Source organism: Mastigoproctus giganteus, chromosome 1 (assembly GCF_048544385.1).
Source record: "Mastigoproctus giganteus isolate SK-2022 chromosome 1, ASM4854438v1, whole genome shotgun sequence".
NCBI classification, from domain to species: Eukaryota; Metazoa; Arthropoda; class Arachnida; order Uropygi; family Thelyphonidae; genus Mastigoproctus; species Mastigoproctus giganteus.
The window spans coordinates 127,840,591-127,864,751 of NC_143575.1; the positions used below are offsets into that span (position 1 = coordinate 127,840,591).

Sequence of the window (24,161 nt, forward strand, 5' to 3'; positions counted from 1 at the left end):
ACAGACATTCTCTCAGATATGCCAGACAAGCTGTTCTTGCTACCTGGGAGTCTAAAACGCTGATGGAACTGATATTCGGGTGACACTTAAGTCAAGTGGACCCAATTTCAGCAAAGTCCGGACGGTCTATGACAGCCAAATCCTCTGCTTGCACCTTCACGAAGGTGGGACTGTTAGTAATCCTGGGTATAACCTTCATGCACAAGTACATGGTGGGTGACCACCCAGGTGTGAACCAACGTAAGCAGCGGTCGAGGTGTGGCGCCCACACCACATGGAGGAATGCCGCCCCTCTATGTTACCAGGCAGTACTAGGTGGTAGATGACTCTCATCAACCGGTGAAATACCACCACTTTGCTTATTGGAGGCTTGAAGTGGTGGAACCCATGTTTAGTCTCTAGAGCTAAGTTCCGGCTAACCCTTCCCTATCTCTTCCACCATGCAGTATGATTGATGATTTTTGAGGTTATGATGAATGTCGTGGCGAGATCCAATATTCCTTACATTTCGAGGGTACAGCTCTAAAACGGTGTTCGCAGGCCGGCCGCTAGATAGTACACGGGACCAAACCTATTGGTAACTCTCTAGGAGGCTTCCGGATCAGCTGGTGATTAATCTTGCTACCTCTACTCTGCCAGATAGTGACTGGAGGGAGTCCGAGTAGTGTGTATGTGGGGAGCATTGTCGAGGCCACGTTATGTCAAGGATCTGGATATATTTTTACCACATGTACGCCATATCCAAAAATTTCATTACTTCATACAGCATGTCCCACCCACTTTTTCTTACTATTGAATATACCATGAATTGTCAAAATAATAGAGCAAGCTTATCTGCAAAAAGATCTAAACCTCGCAAGCACTTCCTAATTTATTTCACAAATATATGTGGTCTCAATTCCAATCTCAACGATGTCCATTTCCACTTGCAGTCTTCCAAATCCCATGTACTTTTTCTGACTGAATCTCAGTTATCAATTGATTCAACTACTGCTCATCTCAGATGTCCAAATTATTTGCTGTATGATTCCTTTCGTCTCAAAGGTGGTACTTGTGCATATGTCCGTTCTGATATTCCCTGTCAGAGACTTGGCAATTTGGAATCTCCTCTCTTTGATCTTCTCTGGCTTAAAATCTCTCTACCTCATTGTGTCAAATTCATCTGTTGTCTCTACAGTTCTCCCAACTCCACTAATCACTTGGAGCTCTTTGACTTCCTCTCTTTGCAACTTGACTTTCTCCAGTCCAACTTTCCTAACAGTGAGGTAATTTTCCTTGGTGATTTTAATGTTCACAACTCCAGCTGGCTTCCGTTTTCTAGTTACACCGACCCAGCAGGTCGAGATGCTGAGGCTTTTACAATTACTAATGACCTAGCACAGATTATTCATTTACCTACAAGAATACCAGACAATCCTAATCATACAGCCAATACGCTTGATCTTTTTCTCACAAACAACCCTTCTAAATACAAGGTCGAAGTGAGAGGTCCTTTAGGCAGTTCAGATCACAACTTGGTGATTGTCTCTTCTCCCATGGAACCTTTATCTCATGGCTATTCCCAACCTCGTATTGTATGGCATTACAAGAATGCAAAATGGAATGACTTGCGAGACTTCTTTTCTTCTTTTCCTTGGTCTGATTACTGTTTCAAAACTTCTGATGTCAACGTTTGCTCAGATCGTGTCAGTGAAATTATTCTTGCAGGAATGGAATCCTTTATCCCACACTCCACTTTAAAATCTCGTCCTTTATATAAACCTTGGTTCTCCAACAAATGTGCTAAGGCTGTCCAAGAGAAGAATGTTGCATATCGTAACTGGCTTGTTTCTAATTCTTCAGTTTCATTTTCTGCCTACACCAAAGCTCGCAACAATTGTAAAGCAGTTATTAATCAGTCCAAACTAGAGTTTGAACAGGCTAAGAGTAGAAAACTTGCTTCTTGCCCTAATGGTAGCCGAGCATTCTGGTCTCTTGCCAAAGCTACTGGCCGAAACTTTTGCCCATCTCTGCTCCCACCTCTGTCCAAACCAGATGATTCTGTTGTCACTTCGGCCAAGCATAAAGCTGACCTGCTAGCATCCCATTTTTCTTCCAGCTCATGTATTAATGATCTTGGTAAAACACCTCCCACCATTCCTAACATGCTCCATTCAATGCCTTCTGTGGTCTTCCGTCAAAAGGATATCAGAAGGATTTTGATGAATCTTGATGCTAAGAAAGCTCCAGGTCCTGATGGTATTTCTCCACTTGTTCTCAAAACCTGTGCTCCTGAACTTACTCCTATTCTTTGCCGCCTTTTTTCACTTTCTTATTCCGAAGGTGTTTTTCCTTCTGCTTGGAAATTTACTCATATCCAGCCAGTTCCTAAAAAGGGTGAAAAATCCCTCCCATCCAATTATCGTCCCATTGCAATTACTTCTACTCTTTCTAAAGTAATGGAGAAATCAATTAACCGGCAACTCTTAAACTACCTTCCGTCTGATCAACGATCGCCAGTATGGATTCCGTCAGTGTCGATCCACTGGTGATATTCTGGCTTATGTTTATGGACTAATTCAATGGAAAGGTTCGGTGAAACACAAGTAGTTGCTCTTGACATCTCAAAGGCTTTTGATCGTGTTTGGCATAAAGGTCTTCTAAACAAGCTTCCATCTTATGGTTTGCCAACTGTTTTTAGTAATTGGTTATCCAGTTTTCTCTCTGATCGCTCACTGAGGGTGATGGTAGATGGCTCTCTGTCTTCTAACTTCTCCACTAATGCCAGTGTCCCCCAAGGTTCAGTTCTTTCCCCCACTCTTTTCCTCTTGTATATCAATGACCTTCTTCCATTGACTGGAAATCCTATCCATAGTTTTGCCAATGATAGCACATTGCATTCAACTTTCCATTTTGAGAAACCTTGTCCTGCTCAATCAGCTTCAAGTTCTCGAAAATCTGCTGCCAATTCCTTAAATGCCGATCTTCAGGTAATTCTCCAGTGGGGCAAAGACAACTTAGTTGATTTCAACCCTTCTAAAACTCAGTCTTGTCTTATATCTCGCAAAAAGGATTCTTCTGTTCCTATGCTTATCTTTAGTGACACTCCGATTTCTAGGCAAAATGATATATCTCTTTTGGGGATTACCCTGACTTCTAATCTCTCTTGGCACAAGCATATTACAAATATTGCTTCCTCTGCGTCTAAAAAACTTGGTTTTCTCTTTCGCTCTCGGCGTTACTTTTCTTCCAAACAGCTGCTCACTCTGTATAAATCGCAAATCCGCTCTGCCATGGAATATTGTTCCCACTTCTAGGCAAAATGATATATCTCTTTTGGGGATTACCCTGACTTCTAATCTCTCTTGGCACAAGCATATTACAAATATTGCTTCCTCTGCATCTAAAAAACTTGGTTTTCTCTTTCGCTCTCGGCGTTACTTTTCTTCCAAACAGCTGCTCACTCTGTATAAATCGCAAATCCGCTCTGCCATGGAATATTGTTCCCACAGCTGGGGTGGTTCCCCCAAAACCTCTCTCAGGCTTCTTAATTCCATTCAGAAGAGGGCAGTTAGGTTAATTAATGATTCATCTCTAACAGAGTCTCTCCACTTGCTTTCTCATAGACGTACTGTTTCTGCTGCATGCCTCTTCTACAGATACTTCCATGGGCACTGTTCTCCTGAATTGGCTTCTATAATTCCCGTTCTCTCTTTCAAAACAGTCCGAACACGTGCCGCCACCAGCCAACATCCATTTACTGTCCAGCTTCAAACCCACAGAACCAACTTTTCATCTTCCTCATTTATTCATTCAACTGCCGTTTTCTGGAACAACCTTCCTTCATACGTATTTCCTGAAAATTACAATCTACAGAAGTTCAAGTCCAATGTCAACAAATATCTTCTTTCGTCTTTTCAACCTCCAACCCAAGCACGGTACTAAGTACTATAGGTTCTAATACCTCTCGTGTTTGGGGTTCTCATAAAAAAAAATGTAAAAATAACATCACATTGCACATTATGAGTGAATAAGAGAGAGAAATTAAAATAAAAAATAAATAAATAAAAAGAAAGAAAGAAATATTGCCAGATCTGTCAATTTAACCAAACCATGTACCTAAAGAGAAGGGAAAAGTGACTCTTCCAAGGATCACTGTCTTTCTTTGGTAAGCAGCATTATCCCTTTTAAGCAATTCAGTTTTCAAACATGGCTTATGGCCCATGGCTTACATGGGCTTGTGGAAACAATTTGGAATAATTTTGGCAAAGTTAGTAAAGTTATTTCTTGCGTAAAAAAAAAAGATCTTCATAAAAGGCCCTACACATATAACCATTTACAGAGATATGCAACTTAGTCTTCTTCTTCCACTGCATCCCATTTTGATAAGGTAGAAAACATGGTTATATTCATTTACAGTTGGTCGTCGACTTACGACCGACTTCTGTTCTGACTGACAGGTCGTAAGTCGATCTGATTGTATGTCAGCCATATATTTATTAACAGTATTTTTTAACCTTTCTAATCTTTTTATCATCTTTATAATCTATTTTTATAATCTTTTAAATTTTTATCATCTTTTATTTTTCATTTTAAATACAGTGTTTTTATCCTGAAAAAGGCCTCTGAGGTTGGGCAAATTCATATTTTAGCATTAAATCAGCTCACACACCAACCATAAGAATAAGTATTTTCTGTAACTAAAATATTTACATATTAAAATAAAATAAAATTAATATTTACAAAAACTGCTATTATATTAAATTAAATTATATACATGTAAAAAACATTAAAACTGTGATAAAATCCTCGAGATAAAATACACTAAAATAAACCGGATTAAAAACAATAAAAATCTCTGGAGCTTTCGGAAGCATCGGCTTCCTTCCTCAGCAGTAACACAACTTCCTGCAGCATGTCCATATATAACAGGCTCACGGTACTTACACACGTGGTGCAGTCGGCGCATGGTCTGAACTGGAAGCGGAAATAGCGGGAACGTGTTAAGCAAAACCATCTATCCGTACTTAGGATGATAATTTCAAACAGAGGATGCATACGCATACCTCTGTCCCTATTCATAATATTGTGGTCGGATGAACAGATTCATAGGCTCTCGAGCCATTTACGGTTCCAGAACCCATGCGCTCGATCCACGATAACCGCATCCTCTGGGGAGATTTGATGCTGCTTCTCCCAAAAATGTTCGGCCACAGCAGACTTATTGTAATCAACGGTTTTTATAGCATTTGCATGCTCCCCCAGACAATCCTTGAGCCGTCGTTTTGTCTCGCCCACAAACCTCCCATTGCGGAGATAGCAATGGGTATTGAACGGGCCATCAGCAAGCTACCGGAGGCCCTAGCTAATGAGATCCGGGTTAAATCTGCCATTATTTTGAGCCAGGTAAAGAAAGTATCTCCGAATCTTAACTTTAGTCAAAGAAAAGCCTTGAATGAACTGAGAAGAGACGATGGAATTGTAGTTTTACCTGCGGACAAGGGCAGATCGACGGTTGTCCTAAACAAAGAAGACTTTCACAAAAAAGCAATGGACCTTTTACAGAACAATAATACGTATAAAGTTACTCAGAGAAATCCGTAGGTTGGCCTAGAGCGGCGTGTTAATAAACTGGTACAGGTTTGGTTAAAGGCAGAGATGATTTACAGGGAGACCTTCTGGTTCTTACATGCTACTGGATGTCAACTCCCTAGGTTTTATGGACTTCCAAAAATTCATAAGACAGAAGTTCCACTCAGACTTATTGTATCATTTATAGGAAGCCCCACATATGCTTCGTCAGGGTATTTGGCTAAATTGATTTCGCCTATAGTGGGCCAGTCCAACTATGTCATAAAAGACAGTAAAGAATTTGTGAATTTTGTGAAAGATTTGATTGTAAATGAAAACGAGAGCATGATTTCTTTTGATGTGGTGTCACTATTCACATGCATTCCAATTAAACATGGAATATATTGTGTTAGAAAATCTTTGAGTAATGATGTCTCTTTGGGTAATAGATCGCTTTTAAATGTAGAGGATATTTGTTCTGGTGTGGAACTTTGTCTGGCCAGCACCACTATGGTGTACCAAGGTGTTAGGTACAAACAGGTTCACGGTACAGCCATGGTATCTCCTATTAGCGCCATCGTGGCCAATCTGGCCATGAAGGAGTTAAAGGACAGGGTTTTTAGTGGATGTCAATTTCCCATAAAGAAACGGAAAAGGTATGTTGATGATCCCTTCACCGTGGTCCAGAAGGGGAGAGAGGATGATGCACTCCATTGGCTTAATAGCTTCTCCCAATTTATACAATTTACCTCAGAGGTGGAGACAGGAGGTACCCTTCCTTTCTTGAATGTACTGGTCTCTAGGATAGAGACTAGGCTCAAAACTTCTGTGTTTAAAAAACCTATGTGCAGAGGCCAGTACAACCATTATAGTTCAGCACAAGCTGGGAAGCATAAGAATAGTGTAGTGAAAGCTCTACTAGATAGAGCAGGGTCACACTGCACCACCTCTGAGGACAAAGAATGTGAAATTAGACGAGTCACAGCAGACCTTAAAAAATGCGGATACCCCCAGAGGATCATAGACAGGTTTAGTAGAGGAATAGAGTCTAACCGTCAGGAACCGTTTGTTCCTGTGGCTACCGCATACATTCCTTACTATCCGGGCATTACTGAGCATCTCGCTAGAGTTTTGCAGGGTTATAAAACACGCCGTGTGCAGCTTCCCGGGTGGAGGTTGCACACAGTGTTGTCTCAGGTAAAAGACCCAATAGCAAAGGACCTGAGTAGTGGAGTAGTATACAGGATAAAATGCCCGGATTGTGGGGAATGTTATGTGGACGAGACAAAACGACGGCTCAAGGATCGTCTGGGGGAGCATGCAAATGCGTGGGGGGAGCATGCAAATGCTATAAAAACCGCTGATTACAATAAGTCTGCTGTGGCCGAACATTTTTGGGAGAAGCAGCATCAAATCTCCCCAGAGGATGCAGTTATCGTGGATCGAGCGCATAGGTTCTGGAACTGTAAATGGCTCGAGAGCCTACGAATCTGTTCATCCAACCACAATATTATGAATAGGGACAGAGGTATGCGTATGCATCCTCTGTTTGAAACTATCATCCTAAGTATGGATGAACGGTTTTGCTTAACACGTTCCCGAGCTATTTCCGCTTCCAGTTCAGACATGCGCCGACTGCACCACGTGTATAAGTACCATGAGCCTGTTGTATATGGACATGCTGCAGGAAGTTTTGTTACTGCTGAGGAAGCCGATGCTTCCGAAAGCTCCAGAGATTTTTATCGCTTTTAATCTGGTTTATTTTAGTGTATTTTATCTCAAGGATTTTATCACAGTTTTAATGTTTTTTACATGTATATAATTTAATTTAATATAATAGCAGTTTTTGTAAATATTTATTTTATTTTATTTTAATATGTAAATATTTTAGTTACAGTAAATACTTATTCTCATGGTTGGTGTGTGAGCTGATTTAATGCTAAAATATTACAGTGTTTTTATCTTTTACTTAGCGATACTGTACATACCTTCGTTTCTATGCCTAGGCATAGAGGTTAAATTTTAACCTCTATGAGGTTAAATTCAAACGTTCTCTACATTTTAATTGATTTATTATTCATACTGTTTATAAAAAAACAAAACTACAATCTATAATTATATTGTACATAATGTGAAAAATAATACTGTACATAATGTACTGTAAACACAAAAATACAATCTGAAATTAAAACAAATCAAATTTACAAAATCAATTTTTAATCTTTGCTTGTGCTGGGTTGTGCATCGTCAGGGTCATGTTCCTGGGTTGAGGTAGGAGATGTTTATTTATAGAGACATTATGCAAAGCAAATCTTTTTTTAAAACGCTTAAACCACCCAGTACTAGCCTGCAAATCTTCTGTGTAATCGTGTCCGGCGCGTGATTTTAAACTCTGAAACAAATTTCTAGCCTTTGCTTGCACTGTGTGAAGGCTCAGGAGTGTATTTTTTTGTATTAAATCTTCCATCCACATAAACAACAATTTCTCCATTTAATGGATGGGTCCCTGCCATTTGGTTAAAATTGTAGACTTAATAGGTGCAGAACCTTTCACAGCTTCTCGAATTCTTTCTTTGTCCTTAAGTATCGTCGATACCGTGGAATGTGATAACTTCAAGTCACGTGCTATCGTATTCACTTTCTTTCCGCCTTCATACTGCTGGATAATTTTCATTTTACACTCTAAATCAATAGTTTTCCTTGACTTCTTAGCTGGCGTGTATGTAGATGAAGGCATTTTCCTTTTACTAAACATTTTATGCGTATTTCAGTAGAATTTTAATTAATATACCACACGCAACAGATGCTTGAAAGCAACTGGGTGTATGTGAGAGAGAGCGACTGAGTGTATGTGCCTGGTGCTGTCCTCAGGCCTCCCGTCATCAATGTGCCTCCTCACCTGGGTTATGGGTGTCCTCAGTAGTGACTTCCTGATTTATTATTAATTTATTCATTTATTCACTATTTATTTATTTATTTTGTTGTCATAAGTGTGGCCGGTCGTAAGTCAACGACCAAGTGTATATGAAGCATTGTTTTATGCCAAGAAGTTTGATTCTACAAAAATAATTGTCAAAGCTTGATACCCCAGATGCTGCAGCTGCTGGTGCAGCATCTGGGGTATCCAAAGCATCTTTTTCTAACCAATGATTTACTACAGAAATTCTTTCTGATTCTTTGGTTAAAAAAGATTTGCCATTCACCAAGGCTGTTTTACATGTTTATCTAATTCTATAACCAAACTCAAAGCATGGGGACGGCGTCTGAGCAGTGCAATTGAAGAGGAAGAGTAAGTTCAGTTGGAAATTTCAACCATTGCTGGAGACATTAGGAAGAAAATAAGAAATAAGTTTGATAATGTTTTAAAATAAAGAACTCTAAATTTCATATTTTAAAGAAAATAGTTATTTTTATTAATGGAAATGAGCAAGAACTTCTACTTCAGGTAGCTTACATATAAGGCTCATATTTTTAAGTTTAGCTGATCACTCCAATCGACGAAAGTATGTTCTCTGCTTTTAAAATTATTTTGGACAATAAATGCAATAGAATTAATAACAGGCCATTGAAAAATATATTATTTACTGTAACAGAAATTATTTCACGTAAAATGATACTTATTTTAAAACTTTTTATTTAACAGTTTGTTATTTTAAATCCTGAATACAGGTGTACCCTGCAGTTACGACAGGTTAGGTTCTGGGTCTTTATCGTAAAGCGTAAATCGTCGTAAAGCAGAACACTACCTTTTTTCACTCGCAAATGCATGTGATGCTCAAAAGTCGCACAAAATTAAGCATAGCACTTACCATTAACACTGGAATTAAATATTACTGCAGCAACTTACAAAATTCTGAAAGAAAGTCCCTCCACTTTGCATTCACATAAAATGCTTGTGACCTTCAAACATAAAATGTAAACACTATATTTGGCAGCATTAAAGGGATGGAAAAAATTAGTAAGAGTAAAAGATAGGAAAATATAAAAAGTAGGAGGTTGCAAATATGATTAGAGGGGATTGATCATTTTAAAACCTTTATTTTGACAAAATAAATGATAAAAACCTGTTTCTGAATGACCTCAATATATTCACTTTGTCTGTACACACTATTAAGTGTACAATATAAATTTATCGAAGCAAATCTTAAGTGGATGGCACAAATTCTACATCTGAATCTTCTTCATCTACAACTAAATGCTTCCTTGCAGGCGATTTGGATGGACTTTTTGTAGGCCTAACTAATGCTCAAGAAGGACTTTCAGTTGATTTTGAAGGTTGTTCTAAGATTTGAGAGGATGCTGGTCTTTTATGAAAGTAGGAATCGAATTAAGTTTGAATTGTGGCTCTTCTTTTCTTTTCTCTGTTGATTTCTCTATAACAGGCATATTGATCTAAAATACCAGCATTTACTTTGGAACTTATTTCAAAATTGGAATCCACCTTTTCAAAAATGGACATAGCTCCTTCTAAAAGCCTGAATGCTTTTGGAAGTTTCTTGCAAGTTAGTTCTTTAGGAATGAGATTCGATACATCCTCAGGATGAGAATCCTCTTCAAGTTCTAGAAGATCTTCATTATTCTAGGGACTATAAATGTGACCCAAGCAGTTCAGTAACATCTTCGGTCTCCACGTCTAGCTCTAAATGACTTGCCAAATCTACAATATCCCATGAATAAGTTCAAGGCAGAACTAGACAAGCATTTGGAGTGAATAGATGGGTGAAATGGGAAGGGTTTTTTTTGCTTTCTTGCATCATATGCCTCTACTAATGCTATTTGTAGTAGCCTCCTCAACATGATTTTCAAATCCTTCAAAATCATCAATAGTAAACTGAAGACAACTTCTTCCAAAGGCCTTTAAGTGTTGACTGTTTCACTTCATCCCATGTATCCCTAATAGTCTTGATGCCATCCAAGATCGTGAAACCTTTCCAGAATTCTTTTACTACATTTGCTCTAGGCATACTTTCAGATTCACTGTCTATTGCAGCTACAGCCTTAGCAAATGTTCTCCTTAGGTAACATGATTTAAATGTAGCAATAACACCTTGGTCCATTGGTTGAAGTAACAAAGTAGTATTTGCAGGGAGGAAAATTACTTGAACGTTTGGGTTAAGATCATCTAATGATTTAAGGTGGCCAGGTGCATTATCCAAAATAAGTAAAATTTTGAAGGGAATTTTCTTTTCTGTACAGCATTCCTTAACTGCAGGCACAAAGTAATTTTACCACTCTTCAAAAAGTGATGCAGTAACCCATGCTTTTGAATTTGATTTCCAATAAAGAGGAAGACTGGATTTTGCATAATTCTTTAAAGCTTTTGGGCTTTCTGAATGATAAATTAGCATTGGAACCTAACAAAAGGGTTAGCCTGTCTTTTGCTACTTTAAATCCCAGCACTGACTTTTCTTTTGCTACAAATGTTCTTGAAGACATTTTTTCTCAGTAGAGGCCAGTTTCATCAATATTAAAAATCTGCATTTCAGATTAATCTCCCTCATCAATGATCTTGGCTAGCTCGTTAGGAAAATTAGCTGCAGCTCCTGTATCTACACTGGCCGCTTCACCCTGAACTTTAATGTTATGGAGGTTGCTCCTATGCTTAAATCTATTAAATCAGCCTCTATTGGCAGCAAATTCAGAATCTTTAGCTGTCTCCTCCTCTCCTGGCTTTCATGTCAGCAAACAGACTTAGGGCCTTATTCTGGATAGCTTGGTTAAAGGGAACACACTGGCTAGTTTGATCACCTATCCACGCCATTAAAAATTTTTCCATATCGGCAATAATATTGTCACGTTCACAAATTATTGTTGTACTGACTGGAATAACACTCCTCATTTCACTTCGAATTTTTGCTTTGGTTTTAGGAACAGTAATAACTGTAGTGCAAGGTAAGCTTAGCCTAAGACATATCTCACTGTCTAATAAACTATCGTCGCTCAATTTAATAATTTTACTCTTGGTATCTAATGTCAGAGACTGACAGCTCTTCATCTTCTTTTCACTTTTACTATTATCTGCCATTATTAATGTATAATTATTATATTATGTAATTATATGTACTTACATGTTATAATGCATAAAAGTTTGTATAGTAATCAACATTGAAATACAGAGATAAACAGCATGCAACAATGCCAAATTACAAACTAAGTCAGCCACATGGAATGCATGTCGGTTGATATCTCGTTCAACGAGATGTCGTTAATGTAAATCAGGAAAAAATTAATGTGTAAAAAATGTCTTCAGGTGTCTCAGGAATGGATTATAGGGTATAATTAAAAGTGTCATAAATATGGATTGTCGTAAAGCGGGGTACACCTGTACAAAGAAATTTTAATTCGATTAATAAATAAATGTATAATAAATTTAAAAATGTTATTGAACAGTGTTTTTGTACATATTTTCACATAATTTTTTGGCTATTTTTTTAGTGCATATTATCCAGTCTATTTATTACCAGTGTGAAATCACGACAATAGGTTTGTTCTCTGGGTAGTTAACATTAACCAAAGAAGAGGAAGAAGAATATTCAAAGAAGAAAGTTGTTGAGGTACTTGATCGCAATTTTCTAGTTCATTTGAATTATTCCATTATTTTACCATGTTTATGACAGGTATTTATTCTTACCGTCTCTTCCACATAAGGCAGACTGTAATAATCTTGTTGTATTGATTTCAGAACATCTGTAGTAGATTTTCTTAAAGGATATCCATGATATACCTGATCTAATGCTGCATAAAACACTTGCAACTGCATTTCACTGGCTGAAAACAGCTGTTTAGAGGACGTCAGACTTGTAAGCAGATGGGATGGAATTGGCCTACCACTCTGATAATGCTTAGCAAAATGTGATATTACCTAAAATACAGAGAAAACAAAATTCAACAAATTAAATGAAATGGAAAATTCAAACCACATCCTAAATGTTTGAATTTTCCAAATTTCTTAACATTGAGTTTCATTACTGATGAAACTGAATATTAAGAAGAGGCATCTGAAAAGGATGGAATAAATTATATTATTTGGATTCATCTCCACCTTTAAAAAAAATAATAAATAAAATATATATGTATATTGTTATTGTTGTTGTTATTTTGGTTTTTAGGAGCATTAGCAACTAAGGCCATATTGCTCCGGGATATGCGGTGGTCATTCCCTGACCTATATATGTATAGACAAAAAGGTAAAAATCAGTATATTTGTGTATATGGTAGGGGAGTTGAGCTAACAGGTGTAATAACCATGGAAGAATAGGGAGAACCTGTAAGTAAAAAATAAATTTACTTGAATTAAAAATAAAATGTAATTAATAAGAAGGGTCTGCAGCGACACTTCTTATTAATTACATTGTAGGAGCCACGACAATAGGCCAAGTCTGACTTATTGTCGTGGCTTCTGCGATTTTTGCTGCCGACCCTTTTGAAGAAGTAGTTAAAGTCCTAGGACCCATAGCTTTAGGTTCTTACAATAATTATGCCCTTATTAATTGCATTTTATTTTTGTTTCAGGTAAATTAATTTTTTACTTACAGATTCTCCCTATACTTCCATGGTTACAGCTGATAACTCAATCCCCTACCATGTACACAAATATACTGATTTTTACCTTTTTGTCTATTATTCATTATGGTTGCCCGTCCTTTCTGCATTTACCATAGTACCCGGATCCATAACCTTGTCTTATATACATTTTACATTAACTCTTATAGCTCATTCCTGTTTGATAAGACTTTCGTAATTTCATTGCATCTTTATAATTTTTTACACACGCATGCATGTCCAAAGAAAGTGCATCACCTAGGAATTTCACATTTCTAAACCTTTTTTTTTTTGCGATGGTAGGTTACATTAATGACTAGCATCACAAATAGAAATATAAACAAAAAATATTTATTAATAGTTAAAGCAAAGCTAAGTAATATTTGACAGGTGCTCTCAAAATATTCCAAAATGAGCATTTGCAACCTTTATATAACAGTTTTGGCAAACACGACATTTATGGTTGAAATGTTATCAGAAGCCCTCAACTTGCTTCAGGGAAACGAAATGAAAAGTTCACAGGTGCAAACTAAAATTTAGTTGAACCGCCTCTGGCCCTGATAATAGCAGCACACCATCGAGGCATTGACAAGATCAACAATCTGAAGATAATCAACTGATAATTCGTGGTTCCAAACACGAATTATGGCTTCCTGAAGTTCACGAAGGGTCTCTGATTCCTTTCTGGCAACTGCAGATTCCACACGAAGCTAACAGTTCTCTACAGGATTAAGGTCTGGGCTGTTTTCAGGCCAGCTAAGAGTTGTAATGGATGGTTCTTCCAACCATTTTTTCACCTGTAACAAATGTAAACACATTTTTGTCGAACCTCTAATGCAGAAATGAAGATAAAGTAACTACAGAAGTGCCTACTTACACTTTTCGCCTGATGACAAGGAGCAGAGTAGAGTCGTCCTGAAAGATGCAGTTACTTGGCAGGTTGAAATGGTCTCTAATGGTTGGCAGCAATTTGCCTTCCAATATAGCCAAGTATTCATTGGCATTTACGGAACCTTTTATAAACTGCAGGTATCCTACTCCATAATACGAAATGCACCCCCATATCATTTGGCCACTAGGGAATTTCACTGTAGAAACCATACCGTCTGGATGGTATTCTTCACCACGTCTACGGCGAATCGTTTGTCTCCCATCAGAGCCATGCAGGTTGAATTTCTTCTCATCCAAGAAAATAACTGAATTTCACTGCTCGGGATCCATTTGACATGCTCCTTACACCATATAAACAATGTCGTTTTCATTTTTTGTATGAGGAGGGGCTTCTCCTTAGGACGACAGGCTACAAGTCTATTTTTGAAGAGGCATCTTCTGACTGTTACTGCACTTGCTACCACTCCTGTATGTTCTTCCCATTCTCTTTTCAGCTCAGACAAAGAAGCTTTATGGTTTTTAAGGCATAAGTGCTTCAAAATGTGGTCCTGGTTTTGGCGTAGAAGAAAAAAGGAACTGGACGCGTTCGAGTCCGGTTCCTTTTTTCCTATCAGCAGAACCAGTATTCTTGAGTTTGGAAAGAAATCTACTCACTGTTGACTGATTACAAGACACTTTATAAGCAATATGACAGGAAGAACATCCTTCCTCACGTAAAGCAACAATAGCACTCTTTGTTCGTGGTGTCAACTGCATGTAATTCGCCATCCTAACATAAGCAAGGAATGACTGCAACTCTTGCAGAGCGTGCTTATATAGCTGAAAGTAACAGCTGATGGAATATTACGTCATCACCTACACGTCAATTTTATCTGATGCAATCTGTAAGAAATATTGCCACATACATACATTATTCGGACAATAATTACAATTTTAAGGGGTGATGAACTTTCTTTGAACACCAGTGTGTGTGTATACAGTAAACCCTCAATTTAATGGACTAATAAGGGAGAATGAGTGTCCATTAATGCCGAAAGTCTGTTAAATTGGGGGCATTTTTCATCATTCTTAATGTAAAAAAAAAAAAGATTTAATACAATATACAGTACTGTACAATATAAAATTATGTTGCAATTTGGCCTTTGATTTACGGATATCAGAAACAATGTTTTTTTACGCTGTAAATTTCACTAACATGTGCTACTGAGACGCCTTGTTCTAATTTCTCAATTAGCTCTAATTTCTGTGCCACATTTAAGTTCACATGCTTTCTTTTAACTCCTCTATCACTTGATGCCATTTTAAATTGTAAGGATTGCAAAATTATTTAATAAATAAAGTCACAATTCAGAAATCAGAAACATTCTGTATACAACCTGACCGCACGATAGCTTGAGGCAGACTGAGACCGAAACAAAGTGAGTCGGTACACCTGCAGTTTAGTGTCCCGAGTCATGTTCAGCTTGCAAGTCACTGCCTGCTCTTATCTGTAATCTGGGAAAACAGCTATTTGAACACATTGTCAGAAAGAATAAAAAAAAATTTCCTGAATTTCATTATAAAAATAAAAGTAGGTAATTATCAAAACAATAATGGAAATAGGTAATTATTATTAATTTTTAATTAATAATAACACTGAAGTTTTGTATAACCTAAAAAAATATGGTCGAGATTAATATATACATTACTGTATTATTATTTGTCTGGTCCATTAAATCCAAAATTCGTTATATCGGGGTCTGTTAAATTGAGGGTTTTTATATATATATACACACCCTCGTTAATTTCACTTCAAGGAAAAGCCAAATATTATTCTGATAGTTGATGAATCTCAATTATCATTTCCCTAAATAACTGAGCTTCATCTTACATGAGCTACCAAACGATTTTATTGCAGAATTAACAAAGCTGATGTGGTTATATAAAAAAATACAACCTTGAACACTGATGGAACTGATATTATTCAGGTAACGCTCAAGTAAAGTAAACCAAATTTTTGGCAAAGTCTGGTTGTTCTGTGACAACCAAATCCTCCGCATGCACCTGCACAATAGTAGTACTGTTAGTAACCTTGAGCATAACCCCTCATGTGCAAATCCTGAAATACAGCACCAAGTATACAGGAGGTGACCACCCAAGTGCAAACCAATGTAAGCATGGGTCAAGGTGTGGGTGGTGTCCACAACACACGGAGGAATGCCACCCCTCTGTGGTAAATGATTCATCTACTGGTGCAATACTACCACTTTTCTTATCGGAAGTGGTGGAATCCATGTTTAGTCTTCAGAGCAAGGCTTCGACAACTCCCCCCCCCCCGCAGGTGCCTCCGTAGCCAGGTGGGCAGAAGCAGCAGTGCGTAGCACATGCTTCTTGATCAGACCCGGGGTTTGAGCCTGTGACCACCAAATACGGAGGATGCGGAAAGGTCAGGAAATGACCACCGCATATCCCCGGAGCAATATGGCCTTAGTTGCTAATGCTCCTAAAAACCAAATAACAACAACAACTCCCCCCGCCCGTCCAAATCTTCCATCATGCAGTACGATCGATGCTTTTTGAGGTTATGATGGACATCATGATAAGATCCAATCTTCGTTACATTCTGAGGGTGCAGCTCTAACATGGTATTCACAGGCTAGGTGCCAGATAGTCCACAAGACCAAACCAATTAACTCTGCTAGGAGGCTACTGGATCAGCTAGTGTATAATCTCACTGCACGTACTCTGTCAGATAGCGACAAGGGAGTCTGAGTAGTGTGTATGCAGGGCACATTGTTGTGGCCAAGTTATGTCAAGGAGTTGAGTATATGGGGCTTGGCAAGAGAACATGTACGTTCTCTGAAAGAATCCCAATTATCGGTCGATTCAAGCACTGCTCAATCTCGGTTCCTAATTATTTGTTGTAAGATTCCTTTCATTTCAAAGGTGGTAGTTGTTCATATCTCTGCTGTGATATTAACTGTCAATTAGCAATTTGGAATCTTCTCTTTTCCATTTTCTCTGGCTTAAAATCTCTTTATTCCGTTCTGTAAAATTCATCTCTTCCCTCTATTGTTCTAAAAACTCCACTAATCACTTGGAACTCTTTGAAACTCTGAGTTTCTTCAGTCCAAATTTCCTAACAGTGAGGTAATTTCTTGGTGATTTTAATGTTCACAACTCCAGCTGGTCAAGATGCTGAGGCTTTTTCACTTAATAATCACCTCACATAGACTGTTCATTTACCTACCCAGAATACTAGACAATCCTAATTGCATAGTCAACACTCTTACTCTTGATCACTTTCTCACAAACAATCCTTCTACGTACACAGTCAAGCAGAGTGTACTAGCAGCTCAGATCACAACTTGGTGATGGTCTCTTCTCCAATGGAGCCATTCTCTTGTGGCCATTCTCAAACTCATGTTTGTGTGGCATTGCAAGAATGCAAAATGGGATGATCTGTAAGATTAATTTTCTTTTTCTTGGTTGGATTACTGTTTTAAATCTTCTGATTTTGATGTTTGCTGAGATCATGTGAGTGAATTATTCTTGTAGGGATGAAATCCTTTATTCCATACTCCACCTTAAAATTTTGTCCTTCATATAAGCCTTGGTTTTTCAATAAATGTGCTAAGGCTGCTCAAGATAAGAATGTTGCATATTGCAATTGCTTGCATCCAAATCTCCAGGTTCATTTTCTGCCTTCACCAAAGCTCACAACAACCATAAAGCAGTTATTAAATAGTACAATTTAGATTTTGAACAGACTAAGAGTAGAACACTTGCTTTTGTTCAAATGGTAGTCGAGCATTCTGGTCTCTTGCCAAAACTATTGTTTGTGTAGGGCAAGGTTTCTGTAACTGAAAGGTGGAATGCAATGTGCTATCATCAGCAAAACTATGGATGGGATTTCCAGCTGGTGGAAATATTAATATACAAGAGTAAAAGAGTGGGAGAAAGAACTGACTCTTGCAGAACACCTGCATTACTGGAGAATTTAGAAGACTATTCACCATCACCAACAGTGAGCAGTCTGAAAGCAAACTGGATGCCGGTTACAAAAAAACATTTGGCAAACCATAAGATGGAAGGCTTATTTAGAAGACCTTTATGCCAAACAAGACTAGAGGCGAGGCAAGACTACTAGAGGCGAGGCTACTAGAGACGGTCGTGTTCAAAGCCGCTAAGTGGATTTTTCTTATTTATTGATTTGAAATTATTGTTTTTCTAAAACTTTTGATTTAAATTTAGTAGTATAACATTATTTTGTTATTTTCTGATTAATTTGGTGTATTTATTCTTTACTCGGCCTTGTAATTGCATAAAAGTATCGGTAAGTGTTTCCACGTGTTTCAACTCCGCTACCGTTCGTAATTTTCCCGCCTTTGTGATACGATAGTTATATACCGTACTAGATAGCGTTAGTTGAACTTCGTTAGCAGTTAAATTGTACGTTTAAATAAATACATATAACGACTTAGATTACAAACGTAATATAATTAATTATATTTAACATAATTAATAACATAACATAATTAATTATAATTAATTAATAAATTAATAGAATCATGACTCAGACCAGAGCAGCAAAGCAAAAGGCTCAAGCTAATGGAAGTGCTGTGGCTCAGAGCAGAACTGAGGGGGGCAGTTGTCCTCTGACTCACAGCCTTATAAAATGCACTGTTTGCTTGATGTTTGCAGAGCAATCGTGTACGGGACATGATACTGCCAAGGGGGATGTCTCTGTGTGTGCGCGATGCAAGGAGTGTATCGATATCAGGCAACAACTCGGCGTTCTTGTGGGCCTATATGAGAGCTTGAAGGACAGGGTGGATGCCCTCGAAGAAACTAAATTGAGGGGCCCATCAAGCTCTCAGCTGCCCACATCAACTTTTCCTTGAGACTTTTCTTTTTCCCCTTGTCAGTGCAAGTTGGGCTTCCTTCCCGGCTAGGGGAATCTTTCTTTCAAATGTACAAGCCTTCAGGCTTCAAAATTTTACCTCTTCAAGCTCTCTCGCTTGTTAGATTTTCCAACTAGTGTTTTCCTCTTTCCTGTTTCTTCTTTTTCCTGAGAGAGTGTTTTGCTCTCATTTCTTCTTCTACTTTCTTTTCTCCTACTTTATCCTCCCTATTCATTATTTACTATAACCGGGATTCCACTTGTTGGAATCCCACTAAGTGTAATTTAGATAATTCCTGGAGCGCCTCCACGTGGCTAGGGACGGGAGTCGGGACGCAGGTAGCTTGCTCCCTGCCTCCCGGCTGCTAAGACTCCAGGGCCGGCAAACAACAACCATCACAACACACATATATACTTACTTACACACACACACACACACACACACACACACACACACACACACTTGCCGGCTATAAATAACCTACAGATGCTACAGCGGTATATAGGGGTAACCCTGGAGGCCGCAATCAATACAAGAATACCTTGTCCCCTTGTCCCTTGCCCACATCAACGCCAGAGCTTGCACTTGGGCATCGCGTGACACAGAGGCAACCCCCAAGGCAGAATGCGCTGGTCCCGAAGGAACTAGTAGTTGTTGGTGACTCTATTGTCAGGGAAACGGGGAACATGCTTTGTAAAAAAGATAGGTGGAACAGGACCAGGGTATGTCTGCCAGGGGCAAAGGTTGATGACGTTGTAGAGCGAATATCATCTTTTAAGGGCACAAAAGGTGATATAGTTGTACACGTTGGCACTAATAATATTAAGAGTAGGAGACCGGCAGAATTACTTAACAAGTACAGGTCACTGTTGAACAAAAGCCGAGAATTAGGGTTGAATTTGAAAGTGTCTGCAATTCTGCCCAAACACGATAGGAGTGAGTATATGATGAGAGCCTTGTCGATCAATTCGGCCCTGGAAAGATTGTGCAAGGCTCAAGGGGTAGAATTTTTTTCAGCCTGGACTGTACTTGTTAACAGGAGAGATTGCTTCTACAGGGATGGGATGCACTTAAATAGAAAGGGTGCAAGAATATTTGCTGATGCTATTGAGGCAGTGTTAGGTGGGTCAGAAAACTGCTAGCTTGGGGGGAGACAAAGACCAATAGATTGACAGTAGCCACTGGCAGAGGTGAAAGAGATTCTTGCACTGCTTCTATTAGAATGAGCAGAAGCCTGAAAAACAAGACGCATGGTATTTCAGAGACTGCTGGGAGCCATTGCGGTACAAGTAAACACATGGGTTGTGTTAGGGTAGCTAAGAATAGAAACAGGTGCAGGTATACTTGCGTGTACACCAATGCTAGGAGTTTAGTAAATAAATTTGATGAATTTGAGGTATTGCTCAAAACATCAAAGGCAGATATTGTTGGGATATCGGAGACGTGGTGTCACACAGATATAAGGGATGCAGAACTGCAATTTGGGGAGTACAACGTCTACAGAAAGGATAGACAGGATAGGAAGGGGGGAGGGGTTATGCTATTAGTTAAGAAACACATAAAAACCAAGGAAGTGAAGCCAGTCGACATCGCTGGACAGTGCAGTGTTGAGTCAGTTTGGTGTGACATAAGCATTGGGAGATCAAAATTGAGAGTAGGAGTGTGCTATAGGCCTAATGACTCTGATGAGTATAATAAGGAACTGTACAGGGAAATAGAGTGGGCCAGTAAATCAGAGAGTCTTATAATGGGAGATTTTAATTTCACAGATATTGACTGGAATTTGGGGGCTGGTTACTCACACACTAGGAGGGCTTTTGTGGATTTATTGGATGATTGTTTTCTACATCAGCATGTTCGTGAGGCAAAAAGAGGGAGCAATACTCTTGATCTGATTATCAGTAGTGATTCTTCATGCATTAAGAATCTGCAGATAAATGAACCACTAGGTGGCAGTGATCATAGTGTGCTGAAGTGGGATTTACTCAAAGAGGTAACTACCATTAGGGGTAAAGGGAAGGGTTATTGCAGCCGTAAAGGCGACTACGATGGACTGAGACAGTATTTAAATTCTATACAGTGGGACCAACTGATGATGTTACCAACAGCAAATTCAAAATGGGAAGCATTCAAAGAACTTATCTTGGAAGCTACTAAGCTTTACATACCAACTAAGAAATATTGTTCAAGGTTTAGGCCAAAATGGATGTCAGATGAACTAATGAGGCATATGGCAGAGAAGAAAAATGCATGGGATACTTACAAATTAACACATGACACAGAAGCCTATGATAGATACAAGTTGATATGCAACCAAGTTACAAAGGAGGTTAGGCAGGCGAAGGCAGATTACGAGAAATCCTTGGCAAGGGATGCAAAGAAAAACAGCAAAGAGTTCTTTACTTATGTAAACTCTACAAGGAAGGGGATGAATCAGATTGGCCCACTTGATATTGATGGGTCAACTGTTGATGATCCTGCTCAGGAAGCTAACAAACTAAATGAATATTTTGCATCGACATTCACACATGAGGAGTTATTCAGCAAGGGGAATGCCAGAGGTGTATTCAACTCTAGCAGTAAGCTACAGAATCTTGAAATAACTGGGAGTAAAGTGGAGGAGAAACTGTTGAAGATAAACACAAGAAAGGCACCTGGGGTGGATGGGATCTATCCAGTTATATTAAAGGAGGCAGCAAAGGAAGTAAGCAAACCCTTAGCCATAATTATGAGAGCTTCCTTGGACTCAGGGGAGGTACCCACAGACTGGAGATGTGCAAATGTGACCCCAATCCACAAAGGAGGATCAAAGGCTGACACAAGTAATTATAGACCTGTGAGCTTAACTTCTGTTCCAGGAAAATTAATGGAGGCAGTGGTTAAAGAAGCACTGCAGGATCATTTAGACAAGACTTCAGTTATAGCTCAGACACAGCATGGTTTTGTTAAGGGGAAGTCTTGCCTGACCAACTTGATTGGATACTGTGATGCAGTCACAAAAGAACTGGATGCAGGGAATAACTTTGATATTATATACTTGGATCTTAGAAAGGCTTTTGATATTGTTGCACATGGAAGACTGCTACACAAATTGGAGCTGTGTGACATTGGAGGCAAATTGCTGCTATGGATAAAGGGGTGGTTGAGGGGGAGAAGACAGAGAGTGGTAATCAATGGACACTGCTCATCGTGGACTAATGTTATTAGTGGAGTCCCTCAGGGCTCAGTGTTGGGTCCATTATTGTTTTCTGTATTTATAAATGATATTGATGATGGTATATCAAGCTTAATGTCCAAGTTTGCAGACGATACAAAGGTTGGCAGGGTTGTCAAGGACACTACTGACACTATGCTGCTGCAACAGGATCTGGAAAGGTTGAGCAGATGGGCTGAGAGGTGGCAAATGAAGTTTAACATTGACAAATGTAAAGTACTACACATGGGAAACAGCAACCCCAGAGCAACGTATCAACTCTGTGGTACTACACTGACAGTGGTAGAGAATGAAAGGGACTTGGGGTGGTTGTGCAGGCAGATATGAAGTTCTCTGAGCAGTGCAGACGGGCTGCAAGAGTAGCTCATGGAGTACTGTCAATGATATACAGGAATTTTTCCAGCAGGGATAAGGAGGTGATTATTCCATTGTATAAGGCAATGGTCAGGCCACACCTAGAGTACTGTATACAGGTCTGGAGGCCTCATTTCAAGAAGGATGTAGAGCTGCTGGAACGAGTACAGAGAAGGGCAACAAGATTAGTGAATGGAACAAAGGGGTGCTCTTACGAAGAAAGGCTTAAGTTTTGCAAATTACAGTGTCTGGAGACTAGGCACCGGCGAGGTGATCTGATAGAGGTGTATAAGGCCTTGAATGGTTTAAGCATGCTCAATGCTGATGGGATTCTTCCTCTAGCTCAGAAAAATCACCTGAGAGCGCATAAATTCAAATTGAGGAAGGAGAGATGTAGGATGGACGTGCGGAAATTTGCCTTTAGCCAGCGGGTGGTTGGTTGGTGGAACAGACTTCCATCCCTTGTGGTGGAGGTTGATAGCCTAAATAAGTTTAAGGCTCAGCTGGACAGGTATTTTGAATGAACAGAGGGGTGAAGTGGAAGTGGGTTTTTTTTTTTTTTTGGCTGATGCTGCATAAGCTTGCTTTCTTGCATCAAATGCCTCTACTAATGCTAATGCTAATGATCAAAAGCCTTTGAAATGTGAGGAGCAACTGTTTGAGTTTCACAAAACTTTTGCATTGAATTTGTACATAGATGGGTAACTAACTATATAATATCAATGTAGATACACCACAGTTTACCCATAAATTTAAACTATGTATGTAGTGTAAAAGGCATCGTTGTATCTCATATTGTGGTTGCCTTCAACAAGATACCACCACCACCACCCAGATGGCACCATTTCAAAGGTGTTGGCCTATCATCGGTGGGTGGGCAGGTACCCTGGTAATGCAACATGCCATCACAGTTGCGAAATTATTCCACAATATGAGAGATGCCAAATGGTGTACCGTTAAAGTATTTAAAGATGAAATGCACAAGGCAGAATTATACAGGGAATCCTCGGTATCCAAGTATTCATTATCTGAGTCCCCCTCCCCCAGTTACGAGGATTTGAAAATTAAAGAATTAAAAGCTTTTTCCCTTGAGAAAATTGACCAAGCACTTTAATATTTCTTTGTGAGAACGATCTTTTATAATAAAAAAATGTCCAATAAAATAATTTTCCAATTTTTCAGTTCCTTCATCCATTTTTTACTATATTTTTTTATATTGTTTACTATGTAAATGTACATAATAACCATACATAATAAAATCACACTACTATCATAGTTTTTCTTTAAGAGTTGTCTATGGTGTATCTACACTGATATTATATAGATACAGAATCTTAGAAACTTTTAAAATATTATGCCTAGTTGCATTTAGTTTTATTTAAATAATAAACGTTACAAAAATTGGTTCTGTTTTAAGTGGAATATTCTGGAATCAATTATTCTCAGATAACGAGAATCCCTGTATATGGGTTTTCTTCTTCTTCTTTGGTCCTTAGCTGGCAGCTGGGGGAGGCGGTTGGCCACGCAACCAGTATGCTGCTGTAGGTGCCGCAGGGTTTCGGACTTGCTCTGTGATGTTCTTCCATACCTTACGATCAATGGCGTCAGTCCTGGCCTGGTTAAGGTCGAGACGTCGGCTCTTCATGTCATTTTCCACTTGCTTGGCCCACGTTTTCCTAGGCGCGGTCCGTTGGATGCTCCATTGGGTGAGTCGTTGTCTCCAAAGG

The 24,161-nt window shown here is 38.8% G+C and overlaps 1 protein-coding gene across 3 annotated transcripts in view; it reads right to left on the bottom strand.

The window, feature by feature from the left end:
• Window positions 1-24,161, bottom strand: part of LOC150091130 (mitochondrial intermediate peptidase) — a 323,378-nt gene that overhangs the window by 48,433 nt on the left and 250,784 nt on the right. For all 3 annotated transcript variants that reach the window (XM_090382168.1, XM_090382159.1, XM_090382176.1), the window contains exon 13: window positions 12,182-12,412. In XM_090382168.1, the coding sequence (XP_090238294.1) occupies window positions 12,182-12,412 (231 nt within the window). The remainder of the gene's footprint in view (window positions 1-12,181; window positions 12,413-24,161) is intronic.